General features: G+C 40.2%; 7 gene segments (V, D, J or C); 4 read left to right on the top strand and 3 right to left on the bottom strand.

Annotated features, from left to right (window-relative positions):
• The first annotated feature begins 3,004 nt into the window (after positions 1 to 3,004).
• Positions 3,005 to 3,688, top strand: LOC128451266 (Ig kappa chain V region K16-167-like). The segment is given in 2 exon segments: positions 3,005 to 3,266; positions 3,360 to 3,688. Coding segments are annotated over 2 exon segments (366 nt in total).
• A 1,117-nt stretch (positions 3,689 to 4,805) lies between these two features.
• On the bottom strand, positions 4,806 to 6,319 carry LOC128451040 (immunoglobulin lambda constant 6-like). The segment is given in 3 exon segments: positions 4,806 to 5,352; positions 6,134 to 6,212; positions 6,308 to 6,319. Coding segments are annotated over 3 exon segments (414 nt in total).
• A 268-nt stretch (positions 6,320 to 6,587) lies between these two features.
• On the top strand, positions 6,588 to 7,255 carry LOC128451269 (probable non-functional immunoglobulin kappa variable 3-7). The segment is given in 2 exon segments: positions 6,588 to 6,851; positions 6,945 to 7,255. Coding segments are annotated over 2 exon segments (363 nt in total).
• An 8,217-nt stretch (positions 7,256 to 15,472) lies between these two features.
• Positions 15,473 to 17,943, bottom strand: LOC128451268 (immunoglobulin lambda constant 1-like). The segment is given in 2 exon segments: positions 15,473 to 16,019; positions 17,190 to 17,943. Coding segments are annotated over 2 exon segments (324 nt in total).
• LOC128451276 (Ig kappa chain V-VI region NQ2-6.1-like) lies at positions 17,319 to 17,945 on the top strand. The segment is given in 2 exon segments: positions 17,319 to 17,532; positions 17,626 to 17,945. Coding segments are annotated over 2 exon segments (357 nt in total).
• Positions 17,946 to 19,040: 1,095 nt separating this feature from the next.
• Positions 19,041 to 20,794, bottom strand: LOC128451274 (immunoglobulin lambda constant 1-like). The segment is given in 2 exon segments: positions 19,041 to 19,587; positions 20,749 to 20,794. Coding segments are annotated over 2 exon segments (360 nt in total).
• A 768-nt stretch (positions 20,795 to 21,562) lies between these two features.
• On the top strand, positions 21,563 to 22,277 carry LOC128451258 (Ig kappa chain V region K16-167-like). The segment is given in 2 exon segments: positions 21,563 to 21,752; positions 21,846 to 22,277. Coding segments are annotated over 2 exon segments (375 nt in total).
• The last annotated feature ends 4,454 nt before the right edge of the window (positions 22,278 to 26,731 follow it).

Here is a 26,731-nt window from a genome sequence, read left to right as displayed (position 1 = left end):
ATACTTTTGTGATTTTCATCATTTTGTTCAATGTTCAATTCAGAAGTCAAAAACATGGTTTTCATGCAGATATCAAAGTAAAACACAGATTTACATTAATATATTTTGCTGCGGTAAAAATAAAAGAGAAGCAGATGTTGGTGTTTATATATTTTAGTAAAGTACAGTAAAAATAGAAAAGTGAAAACAAATGACATGAGAACATGAAATATTTATTCTTGTTTCAAAAGTAGCACAATCCAGCATTGGACTGTCATAATGAGATGAAGAAAAGAGATGAAGACATGCAGATGGTCTAGAGATTCTGTATATTTTATACAGACTGTCATCCACTTTATATAGACTGTTTATAAATATATTAATGATATATTATTATATTATATATATAGCTATTATATGAAACATATATTCCTGAGACAGTCAATAGATTGTATTTATATCTATATTGACCTTATATATCATCTCTATATATTAATCAGACTGTCTACAGGGCCTTGCATAAGTATTCGTCCCCCTTGGAATTTTTTCATTTTGTACTGTGACAAACTGGAATTCAAATAGACTTAAACAGACTTTTTACCAATTGATCAACACAATGTGCATAGTACTTTGAAGGTGCAAAACACGTGACACAAACAATGAGAAAGAAAAAGTTAACATCTGTCGGGTGCATAAGTATTCACCCCCCTTCTTCTTGGCAGAAAAGCTGAAGCTCATCAGATTGGATGGAGACCGTCTGTGAACAGCAATTTTCAAGTGTTGACATAGATTCTCAATTTGATGTAGGTCTGTGATTTGAATGGGCAATTTTTTAAGACATGAACATGCTTTGATCCAAACCATTCCATTGTAGCTCTGCCTGTTTGTTTATGTGCATTGTCCTGCTGGAAGATGAACCTCCGCCCCAGTCTTAAGTCTTTTGCAGACTGCATCAGATTCTCTTCAAGGATTGCACTGTATTTAGCTCCATGCATCTTTTCCTCAATTCTGACCAGTTACCCTGTACCTGCTGAAGAGAAGCATCCCCACAGCATGATGCTACCACCACCATGTTTCACTGTTGGGATGGTGTGCTCAGGGTGATGGGCAGTGTTGGGTTTCCGCCACACAAAGCGTTTTACATTGAGGCAAAAAAGTTCAATTTTGGTCTCATCTGACCAGAGCACCTTCTTCCACATGTTGGCTGTGTCTCCCACATGGCTTGTGGCAAACTCCAAACGGGATTTCTTATGGTTTCCTTTCAATAACGGCTTTCTTCATGCCACTCTTCCATAAAGGCCAGATTTGTGGAGTACACAACTAATAGAGATGTTCAAAGCTTGGGATTTTTCTTTTTAAACCTAACCCTGCTTCATACTTCTCCACAACTTTATCCCTGACCTGTTTGGCGAGCTCCTTGGTCTTCATGATGCTGTTTGTTCAGGAATGATCTCTAACAAACCCGGAGTCCTTCATAGAACAGATGTATCCATACTGAGATTAAATTGCAGACAAGTGAACCCTATCTACTAATTATGTGACTTGCAAATGTGGCTTGTGAAGGCAATTGTTCACACCAGATCTTTGTTAGGGGTCACACAGTAAAGGGGGTGAATATATATGCACTCAACACTTTTCAGATTTTTATTTGTAAATAATTTTGAAATCCATGTGATATTTCCCCCCACTTCTAAATGATGGACTATTTTGTGATTGAGCCATTACATAACATCACAATGAAATAAATAATAATCTGTGGTTATACCATGACAAAATGTAAAAAAAGTCCAAGAGGCGTGAATACTTATGCAGGGCACTGTATATCTCCATATAGACGGTCTATCTAACTAAGGTCTCTTTAGGCCTCATGATGCATTTTGCAGCTCTTTTTATTCACATGGTTTTATCTTTATTAGCAGATGCAGTTTGCTCAGTTTGAATGGAATTGAAATGTTGAACATTATTCATTTTTTTTAACAAAGTATTCGAATAAGCCTGATACTCGAAAACTTCACTGTCACATTCTGATTGATACTCAGAGTATTTTCTCAGAGGGTGAGAATACCTAAATAAAACAGAGGCCTGGGGTCACTGAGGTCAGATGACGCTTACTTACTAACTTCTTTCCCTAATATCAGAGCTGTATGAAATGACTGATGTACATGGTGATGAAAAGGTTGAACAAGGACAGAAAACAAAATCAGCCTCAGACCCTAATGGAGTTATTGATGATGGTGAACTGCCAGCAGAGGGCAGTGTGCATCTACTCATAGACATGAAGGGATATTCCTGAGGGAGAGAGTTACTCCCAGAGCAGCTTCCTGGTTTCAGTGTTCAGTCACTGTTGGATTTAGTTGAGGAAACAAAATCACTTGGCTAGATTTTGGCACATTTCTTGGTTTGGGATGAAATAGTCCATTAACAACAATCACATTAAAATGTTTTCTGGTAAAAAACCTTGAAGAGAAACTTCTCCCATGTGTGCAGACCGGAACTTTTCAAAGTCAGACACAGAAGTGAAAGTTCCTTCATGTGATGTCCACATGTTCTCACTCAGCGTCACCTCTTCCTCTCAGTTTCATAAAGACAGGTGCACTCAAATGTATTTTGCATGAATTTTATGCATCGCTGCTCCTCAGAGTTAAAGTCACACAGAGTCTGAACGTGAGATGAGCTTGAGGTGGTGGTGGTGGGGGGGGCGTTGAATATAAACTTTATTACTTCATTATCATTTATGTGGATGCACAGGTCTGCACTTTTATAATTTTGATGATGAAGTATTTGTTAACATTTTTCGTACTCCTGGACATTGAGAGACAACAAGTTAATTTAACTTTGTCATGAAATTACATTTTGAAAAGAAGTTTGACATAATTTGAAGGCTGTTAAATAAACAGGATGCTTCAAAAGAGTTTTTAAAATACTGTTTTGTACATCTACTCACTCTGTAATTCAAGGGAATGAAATACACATATTTGCATCAATGAAAGTGACACAATTTGAATCCAGATGTTGACGACCCTCAATTCTGCTTCTTCATATTTAGTGTAAATCCAAACAGCAACGCTCCTGAGTTTGTGTCCCACGTCACCTTCAGTCCGCTCAGAGCAGAGGAATCATTTCCATAGAGAGGAGGCTTTGCATCGTCAGCTGATCCTCCACTGAACTGAGAAGCTTTATAGTCCTGTGACTCCAACTCTGCAGGACTCAGACCCGTCAGTCCACCACAACCACCATGACTCTCATCACCCTCCTCATCTGGACGCTGGCCTGCTGCAGCTTCACAGGTTCAGTCACTCAGCAACATTTCAGACGTGATGCGCTGCCTGTTCTCTCTCTTCACCTCCGCTGATTAATGTATGATTTGTGTTTGTGTGCAGGATGCAGCGGCCAGATGACTGTGACTCAGCCTCCAGTCGTGACATTTACTGCAGGATCCACTGTCACACTGACCTGTAACACCAACCCCAGTGTTTATAACAATGATTTTACGTCCTGGTACCAGCAGAAACCTGGACAGGCTCCCAAGCTTCTTATATACAGAGCATCAAGTCTTAATTCAGGAATTCCCTCTCGATTCAGTGGCAGTGGCTCTGGTTCTAGCTACACCTTAACCATCAGCGGTGTTCGGGCCGAAGATGTTGGAGATTATTACTGTCTCGGTACTCCTGATAGCGCACGGTTCACACAGTGATTTAGAGCCGTACAAAAACCTCCCTCAGTTTGACTGAAGTGAAACTGGTCTGCTGCAGCTGCAAAGAGAATAACTGGTCCAGTGAACACAACACAAGTCTTCAAGCAGAGTGACAATGAAGCTAAACACAACTGAAACAAACTCACAATATTAAATGTTCAGAAATCTCCAAACAAAGCCCCATGAAACCAAGTTTGTCAGATTTAGATTTTCTACATTATTAACTGGACTTCATTACTTCACTAGCATTTACGTGGACGCACAGGTCTGCACTTTTTAATTTTGACTATATAATATTTGATTGAAGATTGTAGTGATGTGGTTCATGTGTTTCTTTGTAGGGGGGTGTTTGGGTCAATGTAGGCTCCCCAGGTCCCTTTTGCCGGTGGCCCCTAAAGTCCCTTGAAACGCCCCTGAAGTCCAACAAATGAGTTTTCATGGTGATTCTCTGGTGGAGCAGTGAACGCTGCGTTGACCGGCCGAGTTGCACGTGTTGTAAACGGAGCTGTATCGTAAAAAACCTGCCTCAACTAGTTGCTCTACAGAATGAGTTCTAACAGAAAACTACAATAAACACAGAGAATATATACGATGTATTATAAAACACATTGAGGTCATACAACAAGCACATCCTGCAAGTTTAAAACCAGAATAATCAGACAATTGTGGTTATTTATCAATTTCATTTGAAGACTTAATGTTGCATTTATTTATCGCCATTAATTGTCATTTAGATTCTGTTACACTACATCAAATGTTGATATGATGATTATTATAATCACACATTCAAAAGTATATTACCATTAAGCACTCACACATCAGAACATGGATGGAACAGAATATCTAATTAACTCTTATGCTAAATGTGTAATTTCCCTTTGCTTCCTCCGGTTTCATTATAAACTTTTACTTCTGTCACTTATTGACAATAATATGAATTATGAGGAAAGTCCTACAAACTACTAACGTGATACTTTTTTGATTTTCATCATTTTGTTCAATGTTCAACTCAGAAGTCAGAAACATGGTTTTCATGCAGATCCACACAAGAGAAATTACTGTCTAAGTAGAAGTAAAACACAGATTTACATTTATATCTTTTACCACAGAAAAAATAAAACAGAAGCAGATGTTGGTGATGATATATTTTATTTTAGTAAACTAAAAATAGAAATGTGAAAAACAAATGACATAAGAACATGAAATATTTATTCTTGTTTCAAAAGTAGCACAATACAGCATTGGACTGTCATAATGAGTTGAAGAAAAGGCATGAAGACATGCAGAGCTGCAGTAGAACACATGTAAATCAAACGGACCCACAGTAGAGCACAATGACTCCATCCGGTCGTCTCTCTACTCCGAGCAGAGGTCAGGGTCAAGGGTTTGAGTGACAGGGCTCTGTCCGTCCAGACTGGCCTCACAGCTCACTGAGCCCGCCTTCCTCCACTGGTCTGCAGGGAGGCTCAATGTGCTGCTCCAGCTGTAGTGGCCGGCCCCCCCCAGGACCCCCGGGGTGTGAGACACCCCTGTGGACCTGATGCTGCCCCCCACCTTCCAGAGTAGGCTCCAGGATGAGGGGAAGCCCCCGCTGGCCATACACACCAGAGTGGCAGTGCCCTGCTTCAGCTCTTCACTGGAGGGGGGGAGGAGGGTCAGGGTGGGCCGCACCACACCCACTGGAGGAGAGAGAGGGGAGAAAAGACAAAGGGATGAGGATGAAGGAAAATGACCTACAGGTGATTTCTTGTACGTTATCAAATGAAACAGAAGAACTTCTACTGTTGAACATCATTCACTCAGTGTCAGACCATCAGCCGCAGGGTTCAAGTGTCAATGTGGCTGAGAAGGTTCACTGATAATGATTATTGATGATTATTGAGGACGTCTTCACGTCTGTTTCTCAACGTGTGACAGTGAAGAACTCGTCCCTGAGATGATTTTCTTCTGTTTAAACTCACAGAGCTGAAACACTGGTGTGAAAACAGTTCAAACCTTTGTCGTCTGTTTCTTTCACTTCCTTTTCACCACATGAAGCGTGAACGCAAAGCTGAGCTGCATCTACTGATAAAATCCTGTTTGTGTTCAACATCTGATTTTTGTGCCAAAATATGTTTGATCAATTCAAACTAAACATTTTTAAACAATTTATGATTAAGTTTGAAGCTTGAGCAAATTCTGTTTTTAAACATTTTAAACATGTGAATAAAAATCATCATTGTACATGAAAATAGAAGAAACATTTGTTTTAGTATGTTTCTATAAATGTCTTAATCTACATAAATTAATTACAACCAATACATATTGATCTACATTTCTTTCTCTCAGGATATGAGATTACCTTAGATTGATAAAAATTCCACAAAATTATCAGCCAGTAAATCTCTGAACTTGATCAAATTCTTGTTCATTACTTGATAAAAGTTATAAATGCACAAAGTAAAAGTCTCTGGTACTTACAGTCTTTGTCGAGTTTGGTTCCTCCACCGAAAGTGTACCACAGTGATACAGACTCATTAGGTGCTCGTACAAAAACCTCCTGCACCGTGAACAACAGTCTGTCCACTGAAGAGTCACTTGTTTCTGGTTAAACTACACAATTTACACTGAATATTTATATTGAGCAAACGTGACTCGAAATTTCATCAAGATTTAATAAATAATAAATATATATATATTTGTTAAAATCTTTCAGAAAATGTATTTAAATTTGTCATGAATTTAATATTTAAAGAAAATAAGTTTGACATCATTTGAAAGCTGTAAAACAAACAGGATGCTTCAAAAGAATTAAAACAACATTTTCATAAAAAATCCAATTGCACGTCTACTCACTCTGTAATTCAAGGGAATGAAATAAACATATTTGCATCAATGAAAGTGAAACAATTTGAATCCAGATGCTGACGACCCTCAATTCTTCTTCTTCTTATTTAGTGTAAATCCAAACAGCAACGCTCCTGAGTTTGTGTCCCACGTCACCTTCAGTCCGCTCAGAGCAGAGGAATCATTTCCATAGAGAGGAGGCTTTGCATCGTCAGCTGATCCTCCACTGAACTGAGAAGCTTTATAGTCCTGTGACTCCAACTCTGCAGGACTCAGACCCGTCAGTCGACCACAACCACCATGACTCTCATCACCCTCCTCATCTGGACGCTGGCCTGCTGCAGCTTCACAGGTTCAGTCACTCAGCAACATTTCAGACGTGATGCGCTGCCTGTTCTCTCTCTTCACCTCCGCTGATTAATGTATGATTTGTGTTTGTGTGCAGGATGCAGCGGCCAGTTGACTGTGACTCAGCCTCCAGTCATCACATTTACTCCAGGATCCACTGTCACGCTGACCTGTAAAACCAACACTGCTATTAGCACTAGTTATATGTCCTGGTACCAGCAGAAACCTGGACAGGCTCCCAAGCTTCTTATATACTATACATCAACTCTTAATACAGGAACTCCCTCTCGATTCAGTGGCAGTGGCTCTGGTTCTAGCTTCACCTTAACCATCAGTGGTGTTCAGGCTGAAGATGTTGGAGATTATTACTGTCTTGGTACTGTTGGCAATGGAAAGTTCACACAGTGATTTAGAGCTGTACAAAAACCTCCCTCAGTTTGACTGAAGTGAAACTGGTCGGCTGCAGCTGCACAGAGAATAACTGGTCCAGTGAACACAACACAAGTCTTCAAGCAGAGCAACAATGAAGCTAAACACAACTGAAACAAACTCAAAGTTTTAAATGTTAAGAAATATCCAAACAATGCCCCATGAAACCAACTTTGACATTTTAGATTTTGGGTTGAAGACTAGAACGTCTGAATATGTGTGAAAGATGAGCCTGAGGTGTGTGTGTTTGTGTGTGTGTGTGTGTGGGGGGGGGGGGGGGGGGGGGGGGGGTTGAACATAAACTTTATTATTTCACTATCATTTACGTGGATGCCCAGGTCTGTACTTTTAAAATTTTGACTATATACTATTTGTCTGAAGATTGTATTGATGTGGTTCATGTGTTTCTTTGTAGGGGGGTGTTTGGGTCAGTGTAGGCTCCCAAGGTCCCTTTTGCCTGAGGCCCCTAAAGTCCCTTGAAACGCCCCTGGAGTCCCACAAATGAGTTTTCATGGTGATTATCTGGTGGAGCAGTGAACGCTGCGTTGACCGGCCGAGTTGCACGTGTTGTAAACTAGTTGCTCTACAGAATACGTTTTAACAGAAAACTACAATATACACAGAGAATATATTCGATGTATTACAAAACACATTGAGTTCATACAACCAGCACATCCTGCAAGTTTAAAACCAGAATAATCAGAAAATTGTGGTTGTTTATCAATTTCATTTGATGACTAAATGTTGCCAGATATTTATTTATTAACTCTGATTGTCATTTATATTCTGTTACACTTCATCAAATATTGATATGATGATTATTATAATCACACATTCAAAAGTGAATTACCATTAAGCACTCACACATCAGAACATGGATGGAACAGAATATCTGATTAACTCTTATGCTAAATGTGTAATTTCCCTTTAATTTCTCAGGTTTCATTATAAAATGTTACTTCTGTCACTTATTGATAATAATAAGATTTGTGAGGAATGTCCTACAAACTACTTAAGTAATGCTTTTGTGATTTTTATCATTTTGTTCAATATTCAACTCAAAAGTCAGAAACATGGATTTCATGCAGATCAACACAAGAGAAATTACTGTCTAAGTAGAAGTAAATAACAAATTTACATTAATATCTTTTACTGCAGAAAAAATAAAACAGATATTGCCTTATCCAGTTTAGCATAAAACTTTATTGAGGTATGAACAGGAATTTGCTGTAAAAGGTAAAGGAATTTTGGCAGAACTGTCATTTTGATGAGGTTCACCCTAACGACAAACGATAGAGGCAAGGTAGACCATCTTTGAAAGTTCTTCTCAACTCTGCCAAGCAATGGGACATCATTTTTATTGAAAGTGTCTGTTAGAGACCTTGTTATAAGGATTCCCCAATATTTAAAACAGTTATCCACTCTTTTAAAGGGAACTCTGTTGTCTGGCAAGTCCCCAACTAAGTTATTAATTGCAAATAACTCACTCTTTCCGAAGTTGAGTTTCTAGTCAGAGAGTTGGCCAAATTGCTTCAGGATGTCCGAAACTATCGGGAGAGATGTGGATGGATTTGATACATAGAGAAGTAAATCATCTGCGTACAGTGACAGCTTGTTTAGTGATCCTTGGCGGGAGACGCCCTCAAATCCATTCTCGGATCTCAGCTAGATGGCCAGGGGCTCAATGGCTATGGAAAACAATAAAGGGGATAGTGGACACCCTTGCCCTGTGCCGCGGTGGAGCCGGAAGGGGGGGGTAATACTGTATTGTTTGTTTGCACAGAAGCTACTGGTGTGGAGTATAGCAATTTCCCCTATGAAATAAAACCTGAACCAAGACCAAATTTCTCCATCAACTCAAATAGAAAGTCCAACTCCAACATATCAAAAGCTTGTTCAGCGTCCAGCGACACCACTACCTCTGAGGTGCTGGAACTGGGCATGCTCAGTATGTTAAACAGTCTTCTGGTGTTGTGGAATGGGTGCCTCCCCAGCGTGAAGCCAGTTTGGTCTGATGAGATGATCTGTGGAAGAACCCCCTGAAGATGGAGGGCTAAAATCTTAGCAAGAATTTTGAAATCCACATTCAACAGAGATATAGGTCTAAAACTACTACAAAGTAAAGGATCTTTATCTTTTTTTAAGAGAAGAGTAATTGTGGTATTAGTCAGGGTTGGAGGAAGCCGGCCAAGAGACAGGGCCTCATTATACACATCGCACAAGACTGTGGAGACAAGTGGAGCGAATTTCTTCTAAAATTCTATCGTAAATCCAACCGGGCCCGGCGACTTGCCACTCTGTAAAGTACTAATAGCAGTCATGATCTCAGCTGATGAAACTGGATTGGACAAATTCTCCACCAGCTCCTCGTCCACTCTAGGAAACTCAATGTACATTTGACATTTTTCTGAGGTGCGTTGTGTAGGAAATTATGTGGCCTCTCAAGTATTCCTTAAAGCTTCCCACAAAGTTCCTTTTGATACTTCTGGTGTTTTATTTCTTTCAAAAAATAGTTGTATATTGGATCTTAGGAAGTCTACAAAGGGGTCACTAGATAATAAATTATGAATTAAAACGCCATGGTATTAAGATGCGGCTGTAATTGGGAAACTGTATGTCTAGTGATGTGGGAGCATGGTCTGAGATAAAAATACTGTGGTACTCGCATGAGTGTATATTAGAAATAAGTCTGTTGTCTAAGAGAAAAAAGGAAATATTTATTCTTGTTTCAAAAGTAGCACAATACAGCATTGGACTCTCATAATGAGTTGAAGAAAAGAGATGAAAACATTCAGATTGTCTATCGATTCTACATATTTTATATAGACTGTTTAAAATATATTAATAATATATTATTATATCATATATATAGCTCTTATATGATAAATATATTCCTGAGACATATTCCACCAATTGTGCAAGTTGTCCCACTTAAAACGATGAGAGATGCCTGTAATTTTCATCATAGGTACACTTCAACTATGAGAGACAGAATTGGGGGAAAGAGTCCAGGAAATCACATTGTAGGATTTTGAATGACTTAACTGGTAAATTCCTCGGTGAATTAAGTATTTGGTCACCTACAAACAAGCAAGATTTCTGACTCTCACAGACCTGTAACTTCTTCTTTAAGAGGCTCCTCTGTCCTCCACTCGTTACCTGTATTAATGGCACCTGTTTGAACTCGTTATCAGTATAAAAGACACCTGTCCAGAACATCAAACAGTCACACTCCAAACTCCACTATGGCCAAGACCGAAGAGCTGTCAAAGGACACCAAAAACAATATTGTAGACCTGCACCAGGCTGGGAAGACTGGATCTGTAATAGGTAAGCAGCTTGGTGTGAAGGAATCAACTGTGGGAGCAATTATTAGAAAATGGAAGACATACAGGACCACTGATAATCTCCTTTGATCTGGGGCTCCACGCAAGATCTCAAAATGATCACAAGAACGGTGAACAAAAATCCCAGAACCACACGGTGGAACCTAGTGAATGACCTGCAGAGAGTTGGGACCAAAGTAACAAAGGCTTCCATCAGTAAAACACTACACCGCAAGGGACTAAAATCCTGCAGTGCCAGACGTGTCCCCCTGCTTAAGCCAGTACATGTCCAGGCCCGTCCGAAGTTTGCTAGAGAGCATTTGGATGATCCAGAAGAGGATTGGGAGAATGTCAAATGAAACCAAAATATAACTTTTTGGTAAAAACTCAACTTGTCGTGTTTGGAGGAGAAAGGATACAGAGTTGCATCCAAAGAACACAATACCTACTATGAAGCATGGGGGTGGAAACATCATGCTTTGGGGCTGTTTTTCTGCAAGGGGACCAGGATGACTGATCCGTGTAAAGGAAAGAATGAATGGGGCCATGTATCGTGAGATTTTGAGTGAAAACCTCTGTGATGGGACATTTTGTATTTAGATAAGTTTGATGAAAGATTGACAAATATATATATATAGAATGTAATATCCTAAGATAAGTTAGACTGGTGAAATCCTTTGCTGATGTGTATTGGCTGGACACTCCTGGTCCTGCTGCTGAAACAAAAGGGTTTTCACAGCAGGGGCTATCTTACTGTCTGCAACAGAGTGACCATAGGTGTTAACGGCGCAGACGAGAGGGTCTGAGAGAAAGACGGGTCTGAGAAACAGGTTTCTTCTTGAGACTCAGCAGAGGCCTGATCTCAATGTGTAGTGAGACTTCGGAGTGGTCCTCATTCAGATTGAAGGTGACCAAACCTAAGCCTGAAGACAACACGCAGAGAGCTGATTGGATAAATATTCTACCTCTGTGAAAGGAGGGGCTTATTTAGTATAAATTAAATGTGATTCCATTGTTCAGAGCCATTGACTCGAAGTCTGAAAGTGACAAGAGTGCTCTGGCCCCTAGCCGCATCTAGGTTGAATTGTATGAACCAGAAGATAATTGTTTTTCGTGTTATGTATTAAAAATCCCAATGCAACCTCCTTCCATCAGCAAGGGCATTGAAGATGAAACGTGGCTGGGTCTTTCAGCATGACAATGATCCCAAACACACCGCCCAGGCAACGAAGGAGTGGCTTCGTAAGAAGCATTTCAAGGTCCTGGAGTGGCCTAGCCAGTCTCCAGATCTCAACCCCATAGAAAATCTGTGGAGGGAGTTGAAAGTCTGTGTTGCCCAGCGACAGCCCCAAAACATCACTGCCCTAGAGGAGATCTGCAATGGAGGAATGGGCCAAAATATCAGCAACAGTGTGTGAAAAGCTTGTGAAGACTTACAGAAAACGTTTGACCTCTGTCATTGCCAACAAAGGGTATACAACAAAGTATTGAGATGAAATTTTGTTATTGACCAATACAACAAAATATTACAAATATAACAAGAGTTACTTATTTTCCACCATAATTTGAAAATAAATTCTTTAAAAATCAGACCGTGATTTTAAGGATTTTTTTCTCATTTTGTCTCTCATAGTTGAGGTATACCTATGATGAAAATTACAGGCCTCTCATCTTTTTAAGTGGGAGAAATTGCACAATTGGTGGCTGACTAAATTCTTTTTTGCCCCAATATATATGTATGTACACCCTTTACATCATCAAATCGCATCCAACTGTCTATATCTCTATATTAACTGTGTGTATATGTGTGTATATATATATATATATATATATATATATATATATATACAGCTTTAAATGCAGTCTGTGGAGTATCTATATCTATATCTATATATATATATAGATATAGATACTCCACAGACTGCATTTAAATCTATATTGACCTTATATATTAATCTGACTGTCAATATATCTTCAAATAGACAGTCTATCTAACCAAGGTCTCTTTAGGCCTCATGATGCATTTTGCAGCTATTTTTATTCACATGGTTCTATCTTTATTAGCAGATGTAGTTTGCTCATTTTTAAAAGAATTGACATGTTAAACTTGCTTTTATTTACAAAGTAATCGAATGAGCCTGATACTCGTAATCTTCACTGTCACATTTAGTTTGATTGATACTCAGAGTATTTTTTCAGAGGGTGAGAATACTTAAATAAAACAGAGGCCTGGGGTCACTGAGGTCAGATGACTCGTACTTACTTACTTCTTTCCCTAATATCAGAGCTGCATGAAATGACTGATGTACAAGGTGATGAAAAGGTTGAACAAGGACAGAAAACAAAATCAGCCTCACAACATGATGGAGTAATTGATGATGATGAACTGCCAGCAGAGGGAAGTGTGCATCTACTTATAGACATGAAGGGAAATTCCTGAGGGAGAGAGTTACTCCCAGAGCAGCTTCCTGGCTTCAGTGTTCAGTCGCAGTTGGATTTAGTTGAGGAAACAAAATCACGTGGTTAGATGTTGATACATTTCTTGGTTTGCGATGAAATAGTCCATTAACAACAATCACATTCAAACTGTTTTCTGAACGTTTCAAAGTCAGACACGGAAGTGAAAGTTCCTTCATGTGATGTCCACATGTTCTCACTCAGCGTCACCTCTTCCTCTCAGTTTCATAAAGACAGGTGCACTCAAATGTATTTTGCATGAATTTATGCATCGCTGCTCCTCAGAGTTAAAGTCACAGAGTCTGAACGTAAGATAAGCCTGAGGTGGTGGTGGGGGGGGGGAGGCGTTGATCATAAACTTTATTAATTCATTATCATTAACATGGATGCACAGGTCTGCACTTTTATAATTTTGATGATAAAATATTTGTTAACATTTTGGTTACTTCTGAACATTAAGAGACAACAAGTTAATTCAACTTTGTCATGAATTTAAATTTCGAAAAGAAGTTTGACATAATTTGAAGGCTGTTAAATAAACAGGATGCTTCAAAAGAGTTTTTAAAATAGTTTTTTGTACATCTACTCAATCTGTAATTCAAGGGGAATGAAATACACATATTTGCATCAATGAAAGTGACACAATTTGAATCCAGATGATGACGACCCTCAATTCTGCTTCTTCATATTTAGTGTAAATCCAAACAGCAACGCTCCTGAGTTTGTGTCCCACGTCACCTTCAGTCCGCTCAGAGCAGAGGAATCATTTCCATAGAGAGGAGGCTTTGCATCGTCAGCTGATCCTCCACTGAACTGAGAAGCTTTATAGTCCTGTGACTCCAACTCTGCAGGACTCAGACCCGTCAGTCGACCACAACCACCATGACTCATCACCCTCCTCATCTGGACGCTGGCCTGCTGCAGCTTCACAGGTTCAGTCACTCAACAACATTTCAGACGTGATGCGCTGCCTGTTCTCTCTCTTCACCTCCGCAGATTAATGTATGATTTGTGTTTGTGTGCAGGATGCAGCGGCCAGATGACTGTGACTCAGCCTCCAGTCGTGACCTTTACTCCAGGATCCACTGTCACACTGACCTGTAAAACCAACCCCAATATTCATAGTTATCATTATTTGTCCTGGTACCAGCAGAAACCTGGACAGGCTCCCAAGCTTCTCATATACTATACATCAAATTTATATTCAGGAATTCCATCTCGATTCAGTGGCAGTGGCTCTGGTTCTGGCTTCACCTTAACCATCAGCGGTGTTCAGGCTGAAGATGTTGGAGATTATTACTGTGCCGGTAGTCATGATAGCTATCGGTTCACACAGTGATTTAGAGCCGTACAAAAACCTCCCTCAGTTTGACTGAAGTGAAACTGGTCTGCTGCAGCTGCACAGAGAATAACTGGTCCAGTGAAAACAACACAAGTCTTCAAGCAGAGCGACAATGAAGCTAAACAATGTGTGTAAGATGTGCCTGAGGTGGGGGGGGGGACTTAAACTTCTTTCCTAAACTATCATTTACATGGATGCACAGGTCTGCACTTTTCATTTTGATGATAAAGTATTTGGTTGAAGATTGTCATTATGTTGTTCATGTGTTTCTTTGTAGGGGGGTGTTTGGGTCAATGTAGGCTCCCCAAGTCCCTTTTGCCTGAGGCCCCTAAAGTCCCTTGAACAGCCCCTGGAGTCCCACTAGTTTTCATGGTGATTCTCTGGTGGAGCAGTGAACGCTGCGTTGACCGGCCGAGTTGCACGTGTTGTAAAAGGAGCTGTATCGTAAAAAACCTGCCTCAACTAGTTGCTCTACAGAATGAGTTCTAACAGAAAACTACAATAAACACAGAGAATATATACGATGTATTATAAAACACATTGAGCTCATACAACCAGCACATCCTGCAAGTTTAAAACCAGAATAATCTGAAACAATTGTGATTATTTATCAATTTCATTTTGTGACTAAATGCTGCCAGATATTTATTGCTTGCCTTCAATAGTCATTTAGATTCTGTTACACTTCATCAAATGGTGATATGATGATTATTATAATCACACATTCAAAAGTGTATTACCATTAAGCACTCATACATCAGAACATGGATGGAACAGAATATCTAATTAACTCTAATGCTAAATGTGTAATTTCCCTTTAATTCCTCCGGTTTCATTATAAGTTTTTACTTCTGTCACTTATTGACAATAATCTGAATTATGAGAAAAGTCCTACAAACTGCTAATATGATACTTTTGTGATTTTCATCATTTTGTTCAATGTTCAACTCAGAAGTCAGAAACATGGTTTTCATGCAGATCCACACAAGAGAAATTACTGTCTAAGAAGAAGTAAAACGCAGATTTACATTAATATCTTTTACCACAGAAAAAATAAAACCGAAGCAGATGTTGGTGATGATATATTTTATTTTAGTAAAGTAAAAATAGAAATGTGAAAAACAAATGACATGAGAACATGGAATATTTATTCATGTTTCAAAAGTAGCACAATACAGCATTGGACTGTCATAATGAGTTGAAGAAAAGACATGAAGACATGCAGAGCTGCAGTAGAACACATGTAAATCAAACAGACCCACAGTAGAGCACAATGACTCCATCCGGTCGTCTCTCTACTCCGAGCAGAGGTCAGGGTCCAGGGTTTGAGTGACAGGGCTCTGTCCGTCCAAACTGGCCTCACAGCTCACTGAGCCCGCCTTCCTCCACTGGTCTGCAGGGAGGCTCAAGGTGCTGCTCCAGCTGTAGTGGCCGGCCCCCCCCAGGACCCCCGGGCTGTGAGACACCCCTGAGGACCTGCTGCTGCCCCCCACCTTCCAGCGTAGGCTCCAGGCTGAGGGGAAGCCCCCGCTGGCCATACACACCATAGTGGCAGTGCCCTGCTGCAGCTCTTCACTGGAGGGGGGGAGGACGGTCAGGGTGGGCCGCACCACACCCACTGGAGGAGAGAGAGGGGAGAAAAGACAAAGGGATGAGGATGAAGGAAAATGACGTACAGGTGATTTCTTGTATATTATAAATTGAAACAGAAGAACTTCTACTGTTGAACATCATTCACTCAGTGTCAGACCATCAGCCGCAGGGTTCAAGTGTCAATGTGGCTGAGAAGGTTCACTGATAATGATTATTGATGATTATTGAGGACGTCTTCACGTCTGTTTCTCAACGTGTGACAGTGAAGAACTCGTCCCTGAGATGATTTTCTTCTGTTTAAACTCACAGAGCTGAAACACTGGTGTGAAAACAGTTCAAACCTTTGTCGTCTGTTTCTTTCACTTCCTTTTCACCACATGAAGCGTGAACACAAAGCTGAGCTGCATCTACTGATAAAATCCTATTTGTGTTCAACATCAGATTTTTGTGCCAAAATATGTTTGGTCAATTCAAACGAAACATTTTTAAACAGTTTATGATTTAGTTTGAAGCCTGAGCAAATTCTATCTTTAAACATTTTAAACATGTAAATAAAAATCATCATTGTACATCAAAATAGATGAAACATTTGTTTTAGCATGTTTCTATAAATGTATTTATCTACATAAATTAATTACAACCAATACATTTTGATCTACATTTCTTTCTCTCAGAATATGATATTACCTCAGATTGATAAAAATTCAACAAAATTATCAGCCAGTCAATCTCTGAACTTGATCAAATTCTTGTTCATTATTTGATAAAAGTTATAAATGCACAAAGTAAAAATCTCTGGTACTTACAGTCAATGTCGAGTTTGGTTCCTCCACCGAAAGTCGACCACATTGAAACAGACTCATAAAGGGGCTCGTACAAAAACCTCCTGCACCGTGAACAACAGTCTGTCCACTGAAGAGTCACTTGTTTCTGGTTAAACTACACAATTTACACTGAATATATTTATTGAGCCAATGTGGCTTGAAATTTCATCAAGATTTAATAATTAAAAATAAAATATTTGTTAACATTTTTTTACTTCTGGTCATTGAGAGACAAAAAGTTGATATAACTTTGTAATGAATTAATATTGCGAAAAAAACGTTTAACTACATTTGAAAGCTGTAAAACAAACAGGATGCTTCAAAAGAATTAAAACAAAATGTTTTGAAAATTGTATCGTACGTCTACTCACTCTGTAATTCAAGGGGAATGAAATACACATATTTGCATCAATGAAAGTGACACAATTTAATCCAGATGCTGACGACCCTCAATTCTTCTTCTTCATATTTAGTGTAAATCCAAACAGCAACGCTCCTGAGTTTGTGTCCCACGTCACCTTCAGTCTGCTCAGAGCAGAGGAATCATTTCCATAGAGAGGAGGCTTTGCATCGTCAGCTGATCCTCCACTGAACTGAGAAGCTTTATATTCCTGTGACTCCAACTCTGCAGGACTCAGACCCGTCAGTCGACCACAACCACCATGACTCTCATCACCCTCCTCATCTGGACGCTGGCCTGCTGCAGCTTCACAGGTTCAGTCACTCAGCAACATTTCAGACGTGATGCGCTGCCTGTTCTCTCTCTTCACCTCCGCTGATTAATGTATGATTTGTGTTTGTGTGCAGGATGCAGCGGCCAAATGACTTTGACTCAGCCTCCAGTCATGACATTTACTCCAGGATCCACTGTCACACTGACCTGTAAAACCAGCTCCAGTGTTAGTTATATGTCCTGGTACCAGCAGAAACCTGGACAGGCTCCCAAGCTTCTTATATACTCAATATCAACTCTAGAAACAGGAATTCCCTCTCGATTCAGTGGCAGTGGCTCTGGTTCTAGCTTCACCTTAACCATCAGCGGTGTTCAGGCTGAAGATGTTGGAGATTATTACTGTCTCGCTTATCATGGCAGTGCACAGTTCACACAGTGATTTAGAGCCGTACAAAAACCTCCCTCAGTTTGAGTGAAGTGAAACTGGTCTGCTGCAGCTGCACAGAGAATAATTGGTCCAGTGAACACAACACAAGCTTCAAGTAGAGCGACAATGAAGCTAAACACAACTGAAACAAACTCAAAGTTGTAAATGTTCCGAATTCTCCAGACAAAGCCCAATGAAACCAACTTTGTCAAATTTATATTTTCTACTTCATTTACTAGACTTTATTACTTCACTATCCTATACGTGGACGCAGAGGTCTGCACTTTTTAATTTAGATGATAATCAATTTGTTTGAAGATTGTAATGATGTGGTTCATGTGTTTCATTGTAGGGGGGTGTTTGGGTCAATGTAGGCTCCCCAGGTCCCTTTTGCCTGAGGCCCCTAAAGTCCCTTGAAACGCCCCTGGAGTCCCACAAATGAGTTTTCATGGTGATTCTCTGGTGGAGCAGTGAACGCTGCGTTGACCGGCCGAGTTGCACGTGTTGTAAACGGAGCTGTATCGTAAAAAACCTGCCTCAACTAGTTGCTCTACAGAATGAGTTCTAACAGAAAACTACAATAAACACAGAGAATATATACGATGTATTATAAAACACATTGAGCTCATACAACCAGCACATCCTGCAAGTTTAAAACCAGAGTAATCAGAAACAATTGTGGTTATTTATTGATTTCATTTTATGACTAAATGTTGCCAGATATTTATTTATCGCCTTTAATTGTCATTAGATTCTGTTACACTTCATTGAATAGCGATTCAAAAGTGTATTACAATTAAGCACTCACACATCAGAACATGGAGGGAACAGAATATCTAATTAACTCTTATGCTATATTTTTAATTTCCCTTTAATTTCTGAGGTTTCATTATTAACTTTTAGTTCTGTCACTTATTGACAATAATATGAATTATGAGGAAAGTCCTACAAACTACTAATGTGATACTTTCGTGATTTTCATCATTTTGTTCAATGTTCAACTCAGAAGTCAGAAACATGGTTTTCATGCAGATCCACACAAGAGAAATTATTGTCTAAGTAGAAGTAAAACACAGATTTAGATAATTATTTGCCTCAGAAAATAGAACACAGAAGCAGATGTTGGTGATGATATATTTTATTTTAGTAAGGTAAAAATTGAAATGTGAAAAACAAACGACATGAGAACATGGAATATTTATTCTTGTTTCGAAAGTAGCACAATACAGCATTGGACTGTCATAATGAGTTGAAGAAAAGACATGAAGACATGCAGAGCTGCAGTAGAACACATGTAAATCAAACGGACCCACAGTAGAGCACAATGACTCCATCCGGTCGTCTCTCTACTCCGAGCAGAGGTCAGGGTCCAGGGTTTGAGTGACAGGGCTCTGTCCGTCCAGACTGGCCTCACAGCTCACTGAGCCCGCCTTCCTCCACTGGTCTGCAGGGAGGCTCAAGGTGCTGCTCCAGCTGTAGTGGCCGGTTCCCTCCAGGACCCCCGGGCTGTGAGACACCCCTGAGGACCAACTGTTGCACCCCACCTTCCAGCCCAGGCTCCAGGCTGAGGGGAAGCCCCCGCTGGCCATACACACCAGAGTGGCAGTGCCCTGCTGCAGCTCTTCACTGGAGGGGGGGAGGAGGGTCAGGGTGGGCCGCACCACACCCACTGGAGGAGAGAGAGGGGAGAAAAGACAAAGGGAAGAGGATGAAGGAAAATGACATACAGGTGATTTCTTGTCTGTTATAAGATGAAACAGAAGAACTTCTACTGTTGAACATCATTCACTCAGTGTCAGACCATCAGCCGCAGGGTTCAAGTGTCAATGTGGCTGAGAAGGTTCACTGATAATGATTATTGATGATTATTGAGGACGTCTTCACGTCTGTTTCTCAACGTGTGACAGTGAAGAACTCGTCCCTGAGATGATTTTCTTCTGTTTAAACTCACAGAGCTGAAACTCTGGTGTGAAAACAGTTCAAACCTTTGTCGTCTGTTTCTTTCACTTCCTTTTCACCACATGAAGCGTGAACACAAAGCTGAGCTGCATCTACTGATAAAATCCTGTTTGTGTCCATCATCTGATTTTTGTGCCAAATAATGTTTGATCAATTCAAACTAAAAAAATTTAAACAGTTCATGATTTAGTTTGAAGCTTGAGCAAATTCTATTTTAAAACATTTTAAACATGTGAATAAAAATCATCATTGTACATGAAAATATATGAAACATTTGTTTTAGTTTGTTTCTATGACTGTATAAATCAACATAAATTCATTACGATCCATAAATATTGATCTGCATTTCTTTCTCTCAGGATATGAGATTACATTAGATTGATAAAAATTCAACAAAATTATCAGCCAGTCAATCTCTGAACTTGATCAAATTCTTGTTCATTATTTGATAAAAGTCATAAATGCACAAAGTAAAAATCTCTGGTACTTACAGTTAATGTTGAGTTAGGTTCCTCCACCGAAAGTGTACCACAGTGATACAGACTCATTAGGTGCTCGTACAAAAACCTCCTGCACTGTGAACAACAGTCTGTCCACTGAAGAGTCACTTGTTTCTGGTTAAACTACACAATTTACAATGAATATTTATATTGAGCTAATGTGGCTTGAAATTTCATCAAGAATAAAAAATGAATATTTGTGAACATTTTTGTTACTTCTAAACATTGAAACACAAAATGTTGATTTAACCTTGTCACAAATTAATATTTCGAAAAATTGTTTGACATCATTTGAAAGCTGTAAAATAAATAGAATTCTTCAAAAGAATTAAAATATAATTTTTCGAAAAAGCCATTGTACATCTACTCACTCTGTAATTCAAGGGAATGAAATACACACATTTGCATCAATGAAAGTGACACAATTTGAATCCAGATGCTGATGACCCTCAATTTTGCTTCTTCATATTTAGTGTAAATCCAAACAGCAACGCTCCTGAGTTTGTGTCCCACGTCATCAGGGCCGGCCCTAGCACATTTGGCGCTCTAGGCAAGCTTCACTCCTGGCGCCCCCCCCCCCCCCCCCCCCACACACGAAAGCTTATTATAAAATTATTTCTTTCTTCTTCGAAGTTGCTTGGACACACAAACAGTAACCATAAGCCTCAATGTGCTAGCATGTTCTGACACCACAAAGGAGGTCCGTACCTCAATTTTTGCCTCATTTTACCCTAATGTTAGATAAAAAATTTTAATGTCAAAGTATTGGTTGGAGATATATGTTATGGGTCCCAAAATTGATACCACAGCAACAAAGTATATCTGTAGAATACAGCATGAATGCAGCAGCAGTAACGACACGGAGCATTCAGTTCCTCATCCAGACTGCACCTGACAGTACGGGTGAAACTGCTCCGGTGCCAAACGTTCCTCCTGAGTGCTGCTGTCATTTACTGATTTCTCTAATGAAACTACTTAAATTACTGTCAGAGTAATTCAATACAATGTTTTTGGCTATACCACATAGAGAAGGGGGCGCAAAAAACTCTGCCTAGCAAAACAATTTTTATTTTATTTCATCTTATTTTTTGCTCGGCGCAGTTTTTGGCGCCCCCCTCTGAGTGGCGCCCTAGGCAACCGCCTATGTCGCCTGTAGGAAAGACCGGCCCTGCACGTCAGCTTCAGTCCGCTCAGAGCAGAGGAATCATTTCCATAGAGAGGAGGCTTTGCATCGTCAGCTGATCCTCCACTGAACTGAGAAGCTTTATAGTCCTGTGACTCCAACTCTGCAGGACTCAGACCCGTCAGTCGACCACAACCACCATGACTCTCATCACCCTCCTCATCTGGACGCTGGCCTGCTGCAGCTTCACAGGTTCAGTCACTCAGCAACATTTCAGACGTGATGCGCTGCCTGTTCTCTCTCTTCACCTCCGCTGATTAATGTATGATTTGTGTTTGTGTGCAGGATGCAGCGGCCAGATGACTGTGACTCAGCCTCCAGTCGTGACATTTACTCCAGGATCCACTGTCACGCTGACCTGTAAAACCAACCCTAGTGTTTATAGCAATAGTTATGGTCATTATATGTCCTGGTACCAGCAGAAACCTTTACAGGCTCCCAAGCTTCTTATATACTTAGCATCAACTCTTAATTCAGGAATTCCCTCTCGATTCAGTGGCAGTGGCTCTGGTTCTAGCTTCACCTTAACTATCAGCGGTGTTGAGGCTGAAGATGCTGGAGATTATTACTGTCTTGGTTATCATAGCAGTGGAGTGTCCACACAGTGATTTGGAGCCGTACAAAAACCTCCCTCAGTTTGACTGAAGTGAAACTGGTCTGCTGCAGCTGCACAGAGAATAACTGGTCCAGTGAACACAACACAAGTCTTCAAGCAGAGCGACAATGAAGCTAAACACAACTGAAACAAACTCCCAGTTTTAAATGTTCAGAAATCTCCAAACAATGCCCCATGAAACCAACTTTTAGTTAAAACCTAAAACGGCTTAATGTCTGTGTCAGATGAGGAGGGGGTGAGATGGGTTAACTTAAACTCTATTACTTCATTATCATTAACGTGGATGCACATGTTTAATTTTGACTATATGATATTTGTTTGAAGATTGTAGTGATGTGGTTCATGTGTTTCTTTGTAGGGAGGTATTTGGGTCAATGTAGGCTCCCCAGGTACCTTTTGCCTGAGGCCCCTAAAGTCCCTAGAAACGCCCCTGGAGTCCCACAAATGAGTTTTCATGGTGATTCTCTGGCGGAGCAGTGAACGCTGCGTTGACCGGCCGAGTTACACGTGTTGTAAACTCTGCCCCAGTCTCAAGTCTTTTGCAGGCTGCATCAGATTTTCTTCAAGGATTGCCCTGTATTTAGCTCCATGCATCTTTTCCTCAATTCTGACCAGACACCCTGTACCTACTGAAGAGAAGCTTCCCCACAGCATGAAGCTACCACCACCATGTTTCACTGTTGGGATGGTGTGCTCAGGGTGATGGGCAGTGTTGGGTTTCCACAATACAAAGCGTTTTACATTGAGGCAAAAAAGTTCAATTTGGGTCTCATCTGACCAGAGCACCTTCTTCCACATGTTGGCTGTGTCTCCCACATGGCCTGTGGCAAACTCCAAATGGGATTTCTTATGGTTCCCTTTCAACAACAGCTTTCTTCATGCCACTCTTCCATAAAGGCCAGATTTGTGGAGTACACGACTAACGGAGATGTTCAAAGCTTGGGATTTTTTTTTAAAACCTAACCCTGCTTCATACCTCTCCACAACTTTATCCCTGACCTTTTTGCTGAGCTCCTTGGTCTTCATGATTCTGTTTGTTCAGTAATGATCTATATCAACTCTGAGTCCTTCACGGAACAGATGTATTCATACTGAGATTAAATTGCAGACAAGTGGACCCTATCTACTAATTATGTGACTTGCAAATGTGAATTGTGAAGGCAATTGTTCACACCAGATCTTTGTTAGGGGTCACACAGTAAAGGGGGTGAATACATGTGCACTCAACACTTTTCAGATTTTCATTTGTAAATAATTTTGAAATCCATGTAATATTTCCCCCCACTTCCAAATGATGGACTATTATGTGATGGAGCCATTACATAACATCACAATTAAATAAATAATAATCTGTGGTTATACTGTTACAACCCTGGGTGTCTATGCTACTGTCTATATATGTTACTGTTCTGTTCCTCCTCCTAGTGTGTGAGCAGTCTTCTTGAGTGAGTGTGTGTGTGTGGGTGCCTGATTGCTAGCAGGTTGGACCTGCTGATTGGCGTGATCCGCCTCATTGATGCTCCAGGATTGGCCAGGGTGAAGAGAGGAGCCTACTTGAGCCACTGACTGACTGTAGTCCTCCTCTCTCCACCAATTCTCCCAGATCCAACTGGGACCAGTGTCTGAATTATTGCTGTGTCTCGTATGTATGAAAATAGAAAAACTGTGTGTGGTAGCCCTGTAGGAGGGAGAAGCCATTTTCTTTTACCCTTTTTTTCTCCTGTGTTTGAAAAAGAAGAGTTAGGTAAGCTTTTGTCTTTTTGTTAACATTTTGGGTTTGTAGAGGGAAGGTAGGGAAATAGATTGTTTTGTTTGTTGATTTGGCCTGTTCTCCCTCTGAAGTGTAAATAAAGCTACCCGTAAACTAAAATACCTTGTGACACTGGCCTGCTTGGGAGTGGGAGAATGGGAGAAGCACCACATGTTATGTCTCTGGGGTCCCCTAGACCAGGGGCGTAACAATACCATGACAAAATGTAAAAAAAAGTCCAAGAGGGGTGAATACTTATGCAATGCACTGTAAATCTTCATATAGACGGTGTATCTAACTGAGGTCTCTTTAGGCCTCATGATGCATTTTGCAGGTCTTTTTATTCACATGGTTTTATCTTTATTAGAAGATGCAGTTTGCTCAGTTTTAATGGAATTGAAAGGTTAAACTTAATTCTTTTTTTTTACGAAGTATTCGATGAGCCTAATATTCGTAAACTTCACTGTCACATTTAGTCTGATTGATACTCAGAGTAGTTTCTCAGAGGGTGAGAATACTTAAATAAAACAGAGGCCTGGGGTCACTGAGGTCAGATGACTCGTACTTACTTACTTCTTTCCCTAATATCAGAGCTGCATGAAATGACTGATGTACATGGTGATGAAAAGGTTGAACAAGGACAGAAAACAAAATCAGCCTCACACCATAATGGAGTTATTGATGATGGTGAACTGCCAGCAGAGGGCAGTGTGCATGTACTTAGAGACATGAAGGTATATTCCTGAGGGAGAGAGTAACTCCCAGAGCAGCTTCCTGGCTTCAGTGTTCAGTCACAGTTGGATTTAGTTGAGGAAACAAAATCACGTGGTTAGATTTTGATACATTTCTTGGTTTGGGATGAAATAGTCCATTAACAACAATCACATTCAAAGGTTTTCTGGTAAAAAGCCTTGAAGACAAACTTCTCCCATGTGTGCAGACCAGAACCTTTCAAAGTCAGACACGGAAGTGAAAGTTCCTTCATGTGATGTCCACATGTTCTCACTCAGCGTCACCTCTTCCTCTCAGTTTCATAAAGACAGGTGCACTCAAATGTATTTTGCATGATTTTTCAAAAGTTGTAAAACAAACAGGATGCTTCAAAAGAATTAAAATAAAAAGTTTGAAAAAATTATTTTGTACGTCTCCTCACTCTGTATTTCAAGGGAATGAAAAACAAATATTTGCATCAATGAAAATGAGACAATTTAAATCCAGATGCTGACGACCCTCAATTCTGCTTCATATTTAGTGTAAGTCCAAACAGCAACGCTCCTGAGTTTGTGTCCCACGTCACCTTCAGTCCGCTCAGAGCAGAGGAATCATTTCCATAGAGAGGAGGCTTTGCATCGTCAGCTGATCCTCCACTGAACTGAGAAGCTTTATAGTCCTGTGACTCCAACTCTGCAGGACTCAGACCCGTCAGTCCACCACAACCACCATGACTCTCCTCACCCTCCTCATCTGGACGCTGGCCTGCTGCAGATTCACAGGTTCAGTCACTCGGCAACATTTCAGACGTGATGCGCTGCCTGTTCTCTCTCTTCACCTCCGCTGATTAATGTATGTTTTGTGTTTGTGTGCAGGATGCAGCAGCCAGGTGACTGTGACTCAGCCTCCAGTCGTGACATTTACTCCAGGATCCACTGTCACGCTGACCTGTAACACCAACCCCAGTGTTAGTTATATGTCCTGGAACCAGCAAAAACCTGAACAGGCTCCCAAGCTTCTTATATACTCAACATCAACTCTATATTCAGGAACTCCCTCTCGATTCAGTGGCAGTGGCTCAGGTTCTAGCTTCACCTTAACCATCAGCGGTGTTCAGGCTGAAGATGTTGGAGATTATTACTGTCTCGGTGGTGTTGGTGATGGAAAGTCCACACAGTGATTTAGAGCCGTACAAAAACCTCCCTCAGTTTGACTGAAGTGAAACTGGTCTGCTGCAGATGCACAGATAACTGGTCCAGTGAACACAACATAAGTCTTCAAGCAGAGCGACAATGAAGCTAAACACAACTGAAACAAATTAGCAGGTTTAAATGTTAAGAAATCTCCAAACAAAGCCCCTTGAAACCAACTTTGTCATTTTAGATTTTTAGTTGAAGACTAGAACGTCTAAATGTGTGTAAGATGAGGAGGTGGGTTGAACTTAAACTTTGTTACTTTACATTCATTTACGTGAATGCACAGGTCTGCACTTTTTAATTTAGATGATAATCTATTTCATTGAAGATTATAATTACGTGGTTTATGTGTTTTTTTTGTAGGAGGGTGTTTGGGTCAATGTAGGCTCCCCAGATCCCTTTGGCCTGAGGCCCCTAAAGTCCCTTGACACGCCCCTGGAGTCCAACAAATGAGTTTTCATGGTGATTCTCTGGCGGAGCAGTGAACACTGCGTTGACCGGCCGAGTTGCACGTGTTGTCAACAAAGCTGTATCGTAAAAAACCTGCCTCAACTAGTTGCTCTACAGAATGAGTTCCAACAGAAAACTACAATAAACCCAGAGAATATATAAGATGTATAATAAAACACATTAAGCTCATACAACCAGCACATCCTGCAAGTTTAAAACCAGAATAATCAGAAAATTGTGGTTATTTATCAATTTCATTTAATGACACATTGTTGCCATATATTTATTTATCAACTTTAATTGACATTTAGATTCTGTTACACTTCATCAATTAGTGATATGATGATTATTATAATCACACATTTAAAAGTATATTACCATTAAGCACTCACACATCAGGACATGGATGGAACAGAGTATCTAATTCTAACTCTTATGCTTAATGTGT

Source organism: Pleuronectes platessa, chromosome 11, assembly GCF_947347685.1.
Source record: "Pleuronectes platessa chromosome 11, fPlePla1.1, whole genome shotgun sequence".
In the NCBI taxonomy this organism is placed as follows: domain Eukaryota; kingdom Metazoa; phylum Chordata; class Actinopteri; order Pleuronectiformes; family Pleuronectidae; genus Pleuronectes; species Pleuronectes platessa.
The sequence above is the reverse complement of the archived record's forward strand: the minus strand, read 5'-3'. Positions and strand labels throughout refer to the sequence as shown.